This window comes from Sinocyclocheilus grahami, unplaced genomic scaffold (genome assembly GCF_001515645.1).
Source record: "Sinocyclocheilus grahami isolate Dianchi unplaced genomic scaffold, SAMN03320097.WGS_v1.1 scaffold917.1, whole genome shotgun sequence".
NCBI lineage: Eukaryota > Metazoa > Chordata > Actinopteri > Cypriniformes > Cyprinidae > Sinocyclocheilus > Sinocyclocheilus grahami.
In genome coordinates this window covers 278148-295784 of record NW_015506096.1, presented here as the reverse complement: position 1 = coordinate 295784, position 17637 = coordinate 278148, and the positions used below count along the sequence as shown (strand labels likewise).

Below are 17637 nucleotides of genomic sequence, written 5' to 3'. Positions count from 1 at the left end.
CTTTTGAAGCACATTTGAACAATACCGTGATAATACTGATAACCGTGATCATTTTGGTCACTATAATAGTGATACGAAATTTTCATACCGTTACATCCCTAATATATATATATATAAAACCAAGGGAAAAAAAAAAAACCAAAATGTCAAAAAAAAAAAAAAAAAAAAAAAATTCACTGAGATGGAAAAAGGATCACCCCCTCCTAAAAATGACTCAATCAGGTGTAGCTGATCACCTTCTCAATGGCACACAAAGCCATTTGACTTTTAACTGTGATCAGCTGTGCTCATTTTGATTATCTCAGCATGAAAATAGTTTTCCTGGAGTATTTCATTCCTTAGTAGTGCAACAAAAGCAAACAATCAACTATGGATAAAGTTGTGGACAGGCACAAGTCAGGAGATGGATACAAAAAAAAAAAGAAAAAATTCAAAGGCTTTATCAATGCCTAGAAGCACAGTGAAGTTTATTATTAAGAAGTGGAAGGTATTGGGTATGACACAGACCCTCCCTGGATCGGGACGTTGCTCCAAACTAGATGAAAGAGCAGGAGGAAACTGGTCAGAGAGGCGACCGAGAGCTACAGAAACTCTGAAGCAGCTGCAGGAATTTATGACAAAGAGTGGTCATTGTGTGCATGCGACAACAATATCACAAATTCTCCACAAATGTGACTTGTATGGGAGGGTTGCAAGAAAAAAGCCACTCCTCAAGAAAGGCCACATGCAGTCAGACTGAGCTTTGCCAAAACACACCTTGAAGATTTTGAGGCAAATTAGACTAAAACTGAATTATTTGGCCTCAACACCAAACGATATGTCTGGCGGAAATCCAGTACAGCTCACCATCCAATTAACAGCACTCCTACAGTAAAGCATGGAGTACAGTAAGTCTAGATGTGAAAAGTTAGTAGAGACAAATCCCAACAGACTAAAGGCTGCTTTAATTACAACTTTTAGACTGTTATTATTATTGATAATACACATTTTAAGTAAATAACTTTAAAATAAATTTAGCAAAGGATTTCTCAACTTTTAGCTCCAAAAGCAATTAAACACACATGAACAGCCTAATCAAGGTCTTAAGGATTAATTATCAATAAAATGAAGAACAAAAAAACACATTATATATTACATAAACAAGTGGCAGGTCTATTAATCTGCATTTACACTCCAAGGGTAAGTGCACAGATCTATTTTGACAAACAGTATATAATTTTTCCCCCCGTCTTTGTCACTGTCAATCATCACAGTTTCAAATTTATTTGAACATGTCTGTCAGTCCAGAAACTGTAGCTAGCAGCATTTTATTCACATCATTCAAACTCAGGATTATATATAAAGCAAACAAAGAGAGCTTCCTTTATAACCACTGAATCTATCAATCACTTCAGTGCAGCACAAAATTACTTTAGGTTGACACCCACATATTGTTTTCAGTGTCGACTAGTAGGAGCTGTACCGTTTAGTCGACTAGTCGACTAGACCCGCACATCCCTAGTTGCAATGCAATCGTTTTCCAAAATGTAATTTATGTGAAAATATGAAGTCTGTAAATGCCTGTTCACACAGGCCAGAGACACTGAAGATGGACGCACAGAGAAAAATACTGTAGCAGGCAGATCACTCACTGTTCATGATGCACGAACTATTGGAAGAAAATCCTCAATATTGATTTGGGGGTTTATATGAATTTGCTTCTGAGGGGAACTGACTGTCTTCAGAAAAGATTTTATGTGGTATTTTCTTTTAATCTCGTCTCTGTATAGTTCATATTAAAGCAGTGTTTCAGCGCAGTGCTGCTTTGTTTACAGCAGTAACCAAGGAAATGCCGTATCGGGTGTTCCAGAAGCGCCTCCTGCTGTCAGAGAGTGAATCTGCGTCTCATTCAGAGCTTCTGCTGTTTGCTTCGTTCAGGCATGTAGTATAAGTTCACAAAGCTAGTCAGAACAGAACATTCTGTTTTTGCTTCAAATCGGGTTATTATTAAATCAAATTATGTATATGAAATTATATAACTTAATGATATGAAATGATATAAATGTTATGTACTGTATATGAATTATATAACTAAAATTAAATAACTGTAATTACAGATTTAGGTTAAAGAAAGATGCCAGTCTTTATTTTTCTTATTTTTAGGAAACAAATCAAAGAAAAAATAAACAAATTCTACTGTTCCTAATATTCTGTATGTTGCTCAAAAACAAAATATATCGTGTTCAGTGGAAAAAAAGTTGTTGTTTTTTACCCAGTCATTTAAAAAATAACACATTTCAGAGCTGTAACGACAATACCGTGATACGGTGAAACCGTGATATTTTTGCTTAAGGTTATCATACCGTCAAAATCTGTGGCCAGTCAAAAGATTACAAGTGGTCCATGACTACCTAATAAAAAAATTTATTTGAACAAAAAGCCCAGTCATTTAATTAACCAATTAATCAATCAGTCAGTCAACTCATAATGAATTAACTGTGTTATTGACTTTATGATAAGGGGTTTCTGATATAAAGTAGTAATGTAGTTCATTACATTGAAATCTCAATAAAGCAAGAAGATTTTAATATATTATAAACATTAACATCATTGTCTGTAAAGCTACGTTGAAACAATGTGTATTGTCAAAAGCCCTTAACAAATAAAATGACTTTACTTAAATATATATATATATATATATATATATATATATATAGATATATAAAACATTTTAGCAAAATTATGACTCGTGGCTTATGACAGGATTGATGAAAAGATGTAATTTGGGGAATTAAGTGGTCCAAATTTCAGTGGTCTACCACCTGAAAAAAGTTTGAGAACCACTCCTTTAATTGGTAGATTAAAAGCTAGAGGCATTTCACATAGTTTAACTAGCAATGACTCCAATAATTACAAGCCAGTTCTGAGAAATTAAAAGAATGGTAGAAACCACAGCTTCCTCTCACAAGTCCTTCTCTTCAATAAGAGGATGTCACATGGAAGATCACTTTTCTTTAAAAGAAAAGATCAGAACATCAGACAATGTATCACCTTCACAGAACAAAGTGTCTTCACACAATCTTCTGTTTACAAACAGATTCCGCTTGCGCAAAATGGAAATATTGTGAGGTGCATGGCACACGTGTTGACGGGTGGGACCAGACAAGAGGCGGAGGAAAAACATTTTGCCAGGGGGAAAGGGTGGGGAGGGCTTAGTGGTGGTAGATGGTGGGGGGGGTCAATGACTGTGGGCCTGAGCAAAAGGGGAGGGCACAGTACACGTGAAAAGATATTTAAGATGCATCTGTTGCAGACCCTCGGTGTGAGCAGACATCTGATTCTGAAGAGCAGAGAAGAGAAACCTGGCCGGAGAATATTCTACAGTTCTAAACTTCATTCTAAAGAGATCTTCCTACATTTTTCTCGTGCCCTGATATCTGACAAGTATTTGAGAGAGCAACACAGCCAGGATCGATCAGCGTCTTCCACAACAGACAGACCACTCAAACTTTCTCCGCACATAATAACAAAAAGCGTGAAGATGACAGCTACATCCTTGACTCTTTTGCTGCTAGTCCTTGGTCACGTGATGGCTCAGAGTTCCTTCAAGAAGAACTTGGCAACACCCAAACCAGCAAAACCAGCACAATGCTGCGATGAAGTGCGCTCCCTGAAGGTTCAGGTGGCCAATCTGAGCAGCATGTTGGAAGAAATGAGCAAGAAGCAAGAGTCTGATCTTATGAAGGTCGTGCGGCAGATGATGGAGCTGGAAAAGCTTAACCAGCAACAAGAGGCCCGAGTCACAGAGGCCGAGAGCAAATATTCAGAAATCTACAATCGGATCGAAATCATGCAGCTGCAGGCTGCCCAATCTGCTCCACAGCAGAGCACTTCAGGTGAGTCTTGACACACAACTCAACGTGTGCTTGAAAGCTTATTTTCAAGCACACACCATGTGTTAGTCTACTTTCCGCACTCAGCAGGGTCACAGGTCACATATGCTGGCTGTTGACATACCACAGAGGCATTATTTTCTTAGGCATTATTTACAAAAAGTTACATTATTTTCCCTGGGTTATTTCTAAATTCAATCTGTCGCAGCATTTCCTGTGAAACTGCATTTTTTTGTTTCATCCGAATAGAATGCTTTAATGCAAGCACATGGAATCCTTCAACGCACACGTTTTAATTTAGGGAACCATTAACATAGTAGTACCCAAGGAGCTTTGAAATGTCTGGGCAGCAGTTAGAGGTAATCAGTAGGTAATAATACAGGCTAACATGTGCAGGAATGTCTGGCTTTACAACAGTAGCCAAGTCACAGCAGTTAATTTGTGATTCTTACACTGAACACACAAGAATGATGGAAGCATTCCCCCCCCCCCCCCCAAAAACTACTGGACTATTAATCTCTTAAAGCAGAAAGAGATGTTAAACGAAGCATGTTACAAAAGCTGTAGTTTAATACCCAATTATTCATTTGTCAAGCTGTGTTTCCTTTTTCCCACTTCCAACCATGCAAACAGTGAGGCTTTGTTAAGAAAGTGCTAGTTGCACAGACATACATAGCTTAAATTCAGCAGGAGTGCACACTGAAGTTTCTTCTGTTGGTGGATCCCATTAGGTTGAAATCCCTTGGCACCTGGCTTTTGAAACCCTAAAACAAGAATTATCTCTCCCTTAGATGCGATCAATGATTGTGCATCCCTATACCACAAGAACTACAAAATTTCTGGAGAGTATAAACTACCAAAAGATGACTTCCTTGGAACACCTGAACTAAATGTAAGTCTAAATCTTAGTCTTCATACAAGGATGGTCTTCATTTTGAAAGAAGATTTGCAATGAATGCCCATGTTTTTGGTCTCTTCAGGTATTTTGCGACATGGAGAACAATGGTGGTGGCTGGACCGTCATTCAAAGACGCAAGGTTGGTTTGACAAGCTTCAACCGCAACTGGAAGCAGTACAAGAATGGTTTTGGTGCAATTCGTGGTGACTTCTGGCTCGGCAACGAAAACATCTTTCGTCTGACTAGACAGCCCACAGTGCTAAGAATAGAGATGGAGGCAAGTATGCGCATAACTGAAACCAATGTGGAATTAGACAAAGAAAAGCTTCATCCTGTGTGATACTCATTAAGGAATATTAATCCCTGAATATTTAAAGTCAACATCGCTTAACGCAAGCTTTCTTATATGACCCAATCTGTATGTTTTTGGTATTTTTTTGTATTCTGGTAGGACTGGGAGGGTGAGACACGCTACGCTGAATATGACTTCTTTACAGTGAACAATGAGATGAACAGTTACAAGCTCTTCATCGCCAATTACAGCGGAAACGCTGGCGACTCTCTACGCTACCACAATAATACCAACTTCAGCACTAAAGACAAAGACAATGACAAGTGTGTGGACAATTGCGCAGAACTTCGCCAAGGTAAAAACAAGCACCCACCACACAATATTCTGCTGTGGGAACGAACTTTGTAACTTAACCTTACTGGGTTTCTTTCACAGGTGGATACTGGTACAACTGCTGCACTGACTCAAATCTAAATGGTGTGTTTCACCGCTATGGGTCACATATCAAGAATTCAGACGGCATCTCTTGGTACGGATGGCACGGACCAAACTACTCACTGAAACGCGTGGAGATGAAGATCCGACCACAGAGCTTTGTACCATAAAGACTTGTCAAAGCCAAATGTATGTTCCTGCTCACCACCAAACCTTGGCATCAATGGATCCACATAATCTACAGCTTAAACTGGGCAAACTTTTTCAGGGGGAATGCATTTGTATAACAGAATGTTAGGACTGAATATGTGATGAAACGATGTATGATTGTAAATAGCATTTTATACATGGTATTTATCTCTTAAATATTTTCTTTTCTTTAGCTTTTTCTAGAGGATTTTATGCACATGATCATTGAAAGCAACAAGACTAAACAACAAGCTAATGTAAGCCATTCACACAAAATGCAAATGTACAATCACAAACAATTTGATAGTTCAGAGACATTAGTAAATTCACTGGTACAGTAAAATGAACTGTGTAAAAAGTAAAATATTGGATGATTAATAAATTGTATATTTAAAAAACCCTTTTTGCTTTACCTAAATTATGTGTGTCTGCTTTGGTACAAAACGAACAAGAAGGTAGTCACAACCATGGGAGTAAAACTTGAAAAAACACAAAATACACAACATTATGAAATTACATTGAAATGGCTTCCAACTAGGAGTACTAGAAGTACTTGTCTTGACCTTCAAGAACGGCCACTCTATTCACTTGAGCACTATATCAAGCAGTTGTTGCCTTGATTGTTGATCTCAGAATTCACATAGCTCAAGATCGATTCACACAACTATCACAGACAGCTTATGCAAATAGCATGGCCATAAACCCATAACAGACAAACACAAAAGTAAATAGAGATAGCATGCAAAAAGCAAATAAATAAAAGGTGATGACCAAAGGTGAGGGTGATTCTTCGAGAAATAACCATAAATATCAAACTATCACCTAAAAACATAGGCCTAAATCTAATAATTTCTTACGATAATACTCAAAACCTGGATCAACACGAGCACATTCCATATAATTTTAGCTAGTGCAGAATCTCTGTGCATTCTGGGATGCACAGGCTAGGCTTCCAGGAACTTGGAGGACTTCATGTGCCCAACTGGTTGGACTCAACACCGTTTTTTATGTCATACAAGACCCAGCACAAAACTTTACAGCTTAGGGGTTTGTCACTCAAGAGCCCCCTCGGAAGCAGCCAAGAAGAAGGATATGTGCTTGTAAATGTACAAAATATTGTTCAACTGAGGGCACCATTTAACACTTAATTAATAAGAAAAGACGATCATCATCATGAACAGAAAAATGAAAAATGCACCAGAACAATAAGCATATGGGGACATAAAATGATTTAATGGCACAAAAGTTGAAAAGGAACCATTAATGTTTTGATTATAATTAGCAATAGTTTTAATGGAAATTGTCATCATTTATTTACCTTCACTTCATTGCAGACCCTTAATGAGGAATTTCTTAATCTTGCAGGTATATTTATGAAGGACAACCCAGAATAAAATTCAAAAGACTACGCCCTACCTTATTCTACTTCAATCACATTTTTATCATCTGACAAAAAAAATAAAAAAATCAAGTCTCATCACAAGTCATCACGGAAAACAAACAAATCAGACCTTTTCTCTAACTTTCTCAGCATTTCTTAGTTTTTTTGTTCTTTACCACACAAAAGATTATTATTATGATAAATCACAAACAAGACAAAACAATACAAAGGACCCAAGAAACAGAACACAATCAGTACCAGGCCCGAGAACTGGCTCAGTCTCCAAAGTTTAGCTGAAGTTCCATGGGAAAACAGCTTATTACTAATTCAGAGTAGAGAGCGACCGATATATCGATTTACCGATATTTAAGCATTTTACCATAATCAGATATCGGTTTTGTAATATCGGATTCGCCAATAAACGCCGCCATCTTGTGGGTGTTTTGAGAATTGCGCGCAGGATCGCCATTGCAGCGTGTCTGAGGGGAGACGAGACAACAACAACTGCATGGTGCAGGTACTTGATTTACTGTAGTTAGTAAACTTTATTTAACATAACATTACATAAAATGCCTGATATGTAGTTTATGCAGCTTGGCTCTAAGAAATAGAGACCAACTCACGGAGTCATGTAAAATAATCCATCAAGTCCTGTCCCAATAAAGATGTAACTTTGCCTGAATTAAATATGCAGCCATGAATGAGCACATGTTGGAAATATAAGCGCTGAATTTAATTCTCTCTCTGTTGTATATTTGCTCATCATTAGTCTCGTGAAGCCGCATTAATATTGCTGTTCACTCATATTGCAGGTTGATGTGGTTGATGCTCAGGAAATGCAAAATTTCAGGAAAATCCTTTTATTGTTGTAATATGAAGATTAAATTTAACATGAAAGACTGCTAATTTTCAACATTTAAAAAAAATAAAAGATGACTGAAAAGAGGAAAAACCAAAGTGAAGTATGTTCTTACTTCACTCAGTCATTTATTTACTTTATAACAGTAAATAAATATCGGTTCTGCATATCGGTTATCGGGCACATAAACATGCAAATAACTGGTATCGGTAATAAAAAAAATCAATATCGGTCGATCACTAATTCAGATATGCACTATTTAGACAAATGTGGACCACACTCAGTAACAAACACAGACAAACACTGGCATATGCCAAAATGCACATTCTAAATAGCAGCCACAGAAACAATATTAAAACAATATTGAATCTACCTGGACCACTAAACAACAAATATCACCAACAAATGTTCGTCAATCAGGAGACAACAATTTAACATAAAAAATGTGCCCCTCTGACAACATAAATGTGCACTTTCATAACACTGGAATAGCACAGAGCCATTGTAATGAACACCTAGGTGCTGTCTGACATTGTCATTCTTCAAAAAGTTGTAATAAGGATTGTAAAGAAGGTCCTGGTAATGTAAGTAATTTATTCTGACCATGAACTGACTATTTCTGACCATGAACCAGCAATTTCTCTAACCATTCCTCTGTACAATACAAATCAGGCAGTGAGTGAGTCTTGGGTGTGCCGTCTGCGGGAGGGGAAGATTCATACCGTAGATGCATACGGTAAGGGTTAGACGAGAAGTCTCTTGTTCACAATCACAAGCTTCCTGACGAGACATCTGATAATTACTGATTCCATTCTGAAATGTACTGAGAGTTTACATTTGTAGATAATGCAAAGACAAATCAATTGGTACCTTTTCTAACTAAATTAACAGATGCCTTTTCAGTAATAATTTCAAATACTCTTTATGTTTTGGAGTAATCAAAACTTCCCAAAGAGATCTTGGCTCAATCAAGCAAAATAAAGTCACTGCTCTAAAATGATCTCAAGAAAGCGAGGAATGTGACCTGAGACACTGCATACCATTAGACTGAAAAGATCTCTTTAACCACCAATCAACAAAAGGGAATCCACCCTAATTTTCCAAAATTAAAGTAGAAAAACAAATGCAGATCTAACTAAGGCCTCTGCTAAGACTGAAGTGTGTGGAGGCAGCTGGGATGCATTAAAATGATCTTACTTTAAGCACTCCTCAAGTCCTCTGAAATTAAAAACAGCTCCATGGGAGGGCCGACCCAGATACAGAATAGATTAAAAGAGGAAAGAGTCAAATGAAAAGGCTGGAGAAAAAAGATCTAGGACTCTGTAAGTTTGCAGTGTAAAATAAACAGGTGGATGGAAACAATGATGAGAGCAGATGTCACTAAAACACTAGGATAAACTCAGAATTAAATGAAAATGAAGATTAAGATTAAGGAAATCTTACTTTTTTCAAGTCAAAAATATCTAGCTATATGCTACTCTATTAAAAAAAACAAAAAAAACATGTTGTTCTAGTTTTGTAGAGTAGGTTGGGACGAAACAATGACTCCAAGGCAAATTAAGTCTAGTTTTGCGTCATGCAATCCACTTGCATTATGTGAACTCACAGAAATTGATTATTATTCTAAAAATCTCTGTTTGTGTTTATCTGAAGAAAGAAAGTCATATGACTCTGGGACGGCTTGAGTGTGAGTAAATAAGAGAATTTTCATTTTTGAAATTTTCATTTTTAAAGACGGTTCACGGTTCAACAGTCTTGACATTATAAACAGAAGAGCAGACGAGGAGGATGCACCACCATAAATTACACACTTTTCAAACTACACATCATTACCCTTGCTAAATTTATCACTGTGCTTCATATTAAAACTATAGGGGAGATCTATTGGAATTAGCTTTTAATATAGCTGTCAAATGCACATTTGCCAGGCTATGAAAAAAAAAGGAAATATTATTGGCTTTTTTAAAATCTTTGATATGTCCTGCCCAGACTAAAACATCAAGGAAAACTGTGCTAATCGGGCAAATCAATAAAAGATGCATCACTTAGCATCTTTTATTGTTTTTGGACATCATCACTTACTTTTATTCTTGAAATACTACATCAGATAAAAATTTATTTATTTATACTTTCAACAGACCACACTAGTTAATGTCTCTGTGAAGGACATTACACCTACACCGTTATGGAGGAATCAAGGGGAAACTCAACTCCCAAAGCACCTTCCAGTAATTCACAGACCACATTTAAAATGAAACCTGAAGTCGTCCCAAAACAAGCAATCAATGCAGGAACATTGGAGGAAACTTGAGACACGGTTTGGTGATTTTTAAAACTGTTGAGCGCATACTTATAAAAAGTGTAAGGGGACAATTGTAGGTGTGTGTGGTTAAAAAATGAAAACTGAGTGCATAATTATGTTTTTGCTGAATTTTAAGAGAAAGTCTAGCTTTGGAGACCAAACCCCTATTGATGGTTATTGTTTCTTGTCATGTCTAAAGTATACCTTTATATAAATGAGTCATATGGCATACACTGCCGTTCAAAAGTTTGGAAGTAGTAAGATTTTTAATGTTTTATAGAAGTCTTTTATGTTCATCATTGCTGCATTCATTTGACCAAAAATACAGAAAAAAACTGTAATATTGTAAAATATTTTTACCATTTAATCAATGGTTTTCTATTTTAGTATGCTTTAAAATATAATTTATTTCTGCAATGCAAAGCTGAATTTTAATCAGCTATTACTGCTGTCTTCAGTGCCACATGATCCTTCAGAAATCATTCTAATATGCTGATTTATTATCAATGTTGGAAACAGTTGTGCTGCTTAATATTTTTTTTTTGGACCCTGTGATACTTTTTTCAGGATTATTTGATAAATAAAGTTAAAAAGAACAGCGTTAATTTAAAAAGATTTTGTTTAAATAACAATATAAGTCTTTATTAACACTTTTTTATAAATTTAACACATCCTTGCTGAATAAAAGCATTAATTTCTTTCCAAAAAAAAAAGAATAAATGCTGACCACAAACTTTTGAACAGTAGTGTATATTGTTACAAAAGATTTCTATTTTGAACAAATGCTGTTCATTTTAGCTTTTTATTCATCAAAGAATCCTGAAAAAATGTACCACAGATTCCAAAAAATATTAAGCAGCAAAACTGTTTCCAATATTGATAATAAATCAGAATAATAGAATGATTTCTGAAGGATCATGTGACACTGGAGTAATGATGCTGAAAATTCAGCTTTGATCACAGGAATAAATTATATTTTAAAGTATATTAAAATAGAAAACCATTGTTTTAAATTGTAATAATATTTCACAATATAACTATTTTTTCTGTATTTCTGATCAGCCTTGATGAGCCATTACAAGACATTACAAATCTTACTGAACCCAAACTTTTGAACGACAGTGTATTTTTCTCCAAAATATATCTGCATGGCTTCCTCAGACTTAAGAAATGTTTTGATTCCTACCTGATGAGGGATTCTAAAATGAGTGGTGAAGGGCCCTTTTGAAACTCAAGTTCCTTGTAGTGCAGGGCCTTGGCATATGCCCGACATTTAGCAGCTCTCTCCCCCAGCAGAACAATTCCATTGTCATCTCTCAAGGGAAGTGGGCCCTAAGTTGGAGAACAAAAAAAAAAAGAAAAGAAAAACTTTAGATACAGAAGAGAAGAACTGAATGAAATAGCATATGATATGGGCCAGAACGGAGCAAAACAGAGCATCTAGCTAAAAAAAAGTCAATATAACTGACCCTCACTGTGTTAACTCCTCACTTCACGGCTCTCTAACTTTACTGCCCATTTGCTAAGTCACAGCTGAATGGTGTGAGCTCTATTTACTGAGCTGGAATAAAACTGAACAAATGCACCATTCATCCGGACTTCAACACAACGAGATCATACTAAATACTAGGGGTGCTCCGATTGATTGGCTACCTATCACTATCGGCCGATAATCACGTTGGGATGTTTGATCGGCGGTCTCTAAAAAGGCAGATCTCAAAAAAACGATCTCAAGCTGATGACACTGCCGTGAGAGGTTTGGCACGACATGCAGCGGCACCGTCTCAGTCTCTGTCCGGCGCGAGTGAAATAATTATAATGCTGAAGGTGAGGTACTCACCTGATATTTCTTCATTAAATAACTTAATTAAACTTCAATTTAAAAACCTTGTGTGAGACGTAATTTCACAAACAGCGTGAGTGAATCACCACTCTCTCTCTCTCAAAATACACAAATGGCTTCAAATCACCACACATCGCGTCTGTCTATAAGCGAGCTGCACGCTGCACAGTTGACACAGTAATTGTCACTTGCACAATCAAGGCAGTGTCACATCGTCACTAAAGTTTATAAATCGCATTACTTTTTAATTCTTGCCAGTGTTTAATCATTCATCGCTCGCGCTCCTGGAGACCGTGTGCACTCATGCACACCTGCCGCGCACACACATAATGCCAAGTTCACATTATATGTGGTGCGTATTTTTTCCGCGCTCATGTTAACGGATTAAAGCGTTCACACTGCACATGGTTGCAGTCCGGCAGTGCGTTCAGGAGCAGTGCGTCTGCAGCAGTGCAGAGATAGTTTCCGCACCGAGTCTATGTTTGCTGCACTTCAAGCGCTGAATTAAAGTAACAGCGCATTGTTTGCAGTGAATATGAACATGGATTGAAATGAAAATTTAGTAATTACACCATAAATGCATATAATTAAAGTCTACAGTGTTTCACAGTCAACACATGGCTTTTTGGCTAGGTTTAAAGGGAAAGAGCACTTTTAGATAAAGAAGGCAATTATAGACGGCACTCGTGGAGGTAGGAAAACAAAGTTCTTTATGAACTGCAGGATTGCTTGTAATAAAGATTTAAATGCAAAAGGAAAGGTAGAAGAGCTGACTAGTTCTTTCAATGGTAAGTTTGTGATAACGTAAGAAAAGTTGTTTAAATGTTTTGCCACTTGCTTGAGGAACTTAATATATAAATCTAGAAGTAAATGCAAAAGTAAAAAGCATTGTGTTGCAACATGTGTTGCTTATATTTGTTTAAACATGTCTGTGAAAGCAAGCGCTGAATTAAAGTAACAGCGCATTGTTTGCAGTGAATATGAACATGGATTGAAATGAAAATTTAGTAATTACACCATAAATGCATATAATTAAAGTCTACAGTGTTTCACAGTCAACACATGGCTTTTTGGCTAGGTTTAAAGGGAAAGAGCACTTTTAGATAAAGAAGGCAATTATAGACGGCACTCGTGGAGGTAGGAAAACAAAGTTCTTTATGAACTGCAGGATTGCTTGTAATAAAGATTTAAATGCAAAAGGAAAGGTAGAAGAGCTGACTAGTTCTTTCAATGGTAAGTTTGTGATAACGTAAGAAAAGTTGTTTAAATGTTTTGCCACTTGCTTGAGGAACTTAATATATAAATCTAGAAGTAAATGCAAAAGTAAAAAGCATTGTGTTGCAACATGTGTTGCTTATATTTGTTTAAACATGTCTGTGAAAGATTGTATTACTGTACTTTGTAAAAAAATAATTGCAATGCAGAAAAAGCATTTTCAGTGACAATGTTTGGATTTGAAATCAAAATAATGGAAAAATATTGTGTTTGTGGTAAATAGCCACAGATCAGTAGCAGACTCCTGTGTGAAAGCTGCTTCCCCTCTCACAAGAGTCACCTAAGAGGGGAATTCCCCCCATTTCAAAAAATGAAAATTCAGGCCCTGAATAAATGTCTAAAAATCCTGATTGGAGTATCACTATAAATAGTTATAAATGATAAAAAGAAGGCTTTAAAAAGATCAGTATCGGCTGATCGGATCGGAGCACCCCTACTAAATACGAAAAGAAATGTGATCGTCCAAGTGCGCAGGAGAACTATAGCGCTCCTTTCAGGTTTACTCATGCTGTAAAACAGAAATTACATACATTTATTAACATCAATGACCCCCTGGATAGGATTAGTGGTCGACCGATATTGATTTTTTGACAGCCGATGCCGATATCTTGGAAAGCAGGGTGGCTGATGGCCGTGCACCGTCTCAGTCTCTGTCCGGCGCGAGTGAAATAATTATAATGCTGAAGGTGAGGTACTCACCTGATATTTCTTCATTAAATAACTTAATTAAACTTCAATTTAAAAACCTTGTGTGAGACGTAATTTCACAAACAGCGTGAGTGAATCACCACTCTCTCTCTCTCAAAATACACAAATGGCTTCAAATCACCACACATCGCGTCTGTCTATAAGCGAGCTGCACGCTGCACAGTTGACACAGTAATTGTCACTTGCACAATCAAGGCAGTGTCACATCGTCACTAAAGTTTATAAATCGCATTACTTTTTAATTCTTGCCAGTGTTTAATCATTCATCGCTCGCGCTCCTGGAGACCGTGTGCACTCATGCACACCTGCCGCGCACACACATAATGCCAAGTTCACATTATATGTGGTGCGTATTTTTTCCGCGCTCATGTTAACGGATTAAAGCGTTCACACTGCACATGGTTGCAGTCCGGCAGTGCGTTCAGGAGCAGTGCGTCTGCAGCAGTGCAGAGATAGTTTCCGCACCGAGTCTATGTTTGCTGCACTTCAAGCGCTGAATTAAAGTAACAGCGCATTGTTTGCAGTGAATATGAACATGGATTGAAATGAAAATTTAGTAATTACACCATAAATGCATATAATTAAAGTCTACAGTGTTTCACAGTCAACACATGGCTTTTTGGCTAGGTTTAAAGGGAAAGAGCACTTTTAGATAAAGAAGGCAATTATAGACGGCACTCGTGGAGGTAGGAAAACAAAGTTCTTTATGAACTGCAGGATTGCTTGTAATAAAGATTTAAATGCAAAAGGAAAGGTAGAAGAGCTGACTAGTTCTTTCAATGGTAAGTTTGTGATAACGTAAGAAAAGTAGTTTAAATGTTTTGCCACTTGCTTGAGCGACTTATATAAATCTAGAAGTAAATGCAAAAGTAAAAAGCATTGTGTTGCAACATGTGTTGCTTATATTTGTTTAAACATGTCTGTGAAAGATTGTATTACTGTACTTTGTAAAAAAATAATTGCAATGCAGAAAAAGCATTTTCAGTGACAATGTTTGGATTTGAAATCAAAATAATGGAAAAATATTGTGTTTGTGGTAAATAGCCACAGATCAGTAGCAGACTCCTGTGTGAAAGCTGCTTCCCCTCTCACAAGAGTCACCTAAGAGGGGAATTCCTCCCATTTCAAAATATGAAAATTCAGGCCCTGAATAAATGTCTAAAAATCCTGATTGGAGTATCACTATAAATAGTTATAAATGATAAAAAGAAGGCTTTAAAAAGATCAGTATCGGCTGATCGGATCGGAGCACCCCTACTAAATACGAAAAGAAATGTGATCGTCCAAGTGCGCAGGAGAACTATAGCGCTCCTTTCAGGTTTACTCATGCTGTAAAACAGAAATTACATACATTTATTAACATCAATGACCCCCTGGATAGGATTAGTGGTCGACCGATATTGATTTTTTGACAGCCGATGCCGATATCTTGGAAAGCAGGGTGGCTGATGGCCGTTATAATTATTTATTTTAATTAATATTTAAGATATTTGAAATAATTTGAAAATGGATTAAAAAATCAATTTGTAAAATAAACATACTTATACTTTAGATGACAAAATATTTTCCACAAATAAATAAACATTTAATAAAAAATATAATTAAAAGGGTCATATGATGTTGCTAAAAAGAACATTATTTTGTGTATTTGGTGTAATGAAATGTGTTTATGTGGCTTAAGGTTAAAAAAAAACATTATTTTTACTTACTTACAGTCTGTGAGTCAGAACAGCCGGCATTGTGTAGTCTACTCTACCAGGATCAGGAAACGGTCCTCCATAAAATGTGCTGCACACATCTGAATATTTGGGTTGAACTGTTCTGGAACAGTGTTGTAAATACAACTTAACCACTGATTTCTAGTCGTGTCCTCTTTTGGAAGGCCAAACAAAGCAGTTTCGCTTTCACAACGAAACACACAGCATCACACATGACGGGCTAGAGTGAGGAACGGCGCGGCCGGCGGATTCGACGAAGGAGCAGCCTGCCGGCTTGCGGCAACCACATGTGACGACCCCGGGCTGGACTCCGCTTCGTCCACGGTGAAAGCCGATCCAGCGATCCACAGCGCGAATTTGATGAATTTCCTCAGCGACCAGCACGGATCAGCTCCAGGCATGATGAAGCGGATATCGTCCTCTTTTGGAAAGCCGAACAAAGTAGTTTCGCTATCACAACGAAACACACAGTGCCTTCATCATGGCGGCGGCAACAACAATACTACAGCGAGAATAAAAGTTATGCCTTCTTTCTTTCCGTGAACATTTGGGCGGTGTTATGCAAATCTTCCCACACAGTGACGTAGACATGTGGGGGCGTGTTAGAACGAGCTGTTTTAGGTAGGCGTGGCTGACTCTTAACTTTTATAAAGAATATCTCTTTGGATTTGAGACTTTAGTCTTTGCAACTTTACAGATCTTCTTTATGCACCAAGAGCTTGAATTGAAATTGCATCATATGACCCCTTTAAAAAGGAAGTAAACTGTAACCAACAGAGCACTCAGTGTTCTGGGAAGTTTGTGTGCATTGGGAATCGTATTTTTTCAAATAAAGCCAAGGTAACACTCATTTTACATACAGCACACAGTGAAAATGACATGAATATGACAGTGGGTAAATGCATAAAGTGCAGCATAATTTGAAATCACAAATTTAATATTTAAAGCATTCAATTTGCGCGGACCGAAAGTCACGCAGAGAACACACAATCATGCAGGTCACATGCACACTTCACAAGATCTCACAACTGGATTCAACTAAGTTTGCAAAGTTTGAGAAATTAAATTTTCATTAGCCATTCAAAGATTTGTTTAAATGATGTAAATGCGAAAATGTATTTGCTGAATGATGAATGTTGAATGATGAATGTTTGCTGACGGCAAATGGGAAAGTATTATAATGTTTGCCTTTCTATTACTAATAATATAAAAGCAATAGTTATAATACTTTTTGTGCACATTTTAATTCCTTTGTTTAAAGTTCTATCGGATTATTAGACAGACTTCTATCTGTATTAGACAGAACTGTTAACGATGATGATGGCGAACAAGAGGGAGAATGTGAGCACTGTGTGCTGCTCAGGCGCTGCTGTTCTCAGTAGAGTCCGACCGGTATATCGTTTTGCCGATATTATCGGCCAATATGAGCCTGTCAATGATATATCGGTATCTGCGAATATGCCGCCGATATGAACATTTTTTTACAGAACCTATAACGCAGATAAAATGCTTAAAATGGTGTAATTACTTAGTTTGTCCAGCAGAGCGCTCTCCATTGTTTGCTACTGGCGACCTGGATGAAGAGCTTTAAAGCTTAAGTCTATGGAAAACCATTGAAACTTTGAACGGCTATATCTCCGTAATGGCGAATCCGCACCAAATTCGGGGGATCCCTTCAGCTCGAGGAACCCTCTCGAACGAGACCACCCCCACGTCACTAGCCCCTGGGGTTCGGGAGTTACGGGTGGTTAAATTCACGGTCCTGCGCCGACCGATCAAGCAATCCCGGGGGGCTACCAACGCGCGTTCGAGAGGGCTCCTCAAGCTGAAGGGATCCCCCTAATTCGGTGGAGATCCGCCTGCGC

At 37.4% G+C, this 17637-nt stretch overlaps 2 protein-coding genes across 2 annotated transcripts in view; one reads left to right on the top strand and one right to left on the bottom strand.

Moving 5' to 3' along the window:
* The window catches only part of LOC107564227 (serine/threonine-protein kinase mTOR), a 181439-nt gene that overhangs the window by 110579 nt on the left and 53223 nt on the right, over window positions 1–17637 (bottom strand). Inside the window, exon 28 of the mRNA XM_016249242.1 lies at window positions 11415–11560. Within this exon, the coding sequence (XP_016104728.1) occupies window positions 11415–11560 (146 nt within the window). The remainder of the gene's footprint in view (window positions 1–11414; window positions 11561–17637) is intronic.
* On the top strand, window positions 3276–6081 carry LOC107564228 (angiopoietin-related protein 7-like). Its single transcript, XM_016249243.1, has 5 exons — window positions 3276–3875; window positions 4664–4764; window positions 4853–5047; window positions 5222–5417; window positions 5498–6081. The coding sequence occupies exons 1-5, from the start codon at window positions 3278–3280 to the stop codon at window positions 5665–5667; spliced, it is 1260 nt and encodes a 419-aa protein (XP_016104729.1). The 5' UTR covers window positions 3276–3277; the 3' UTR covers window positions 5668–6081.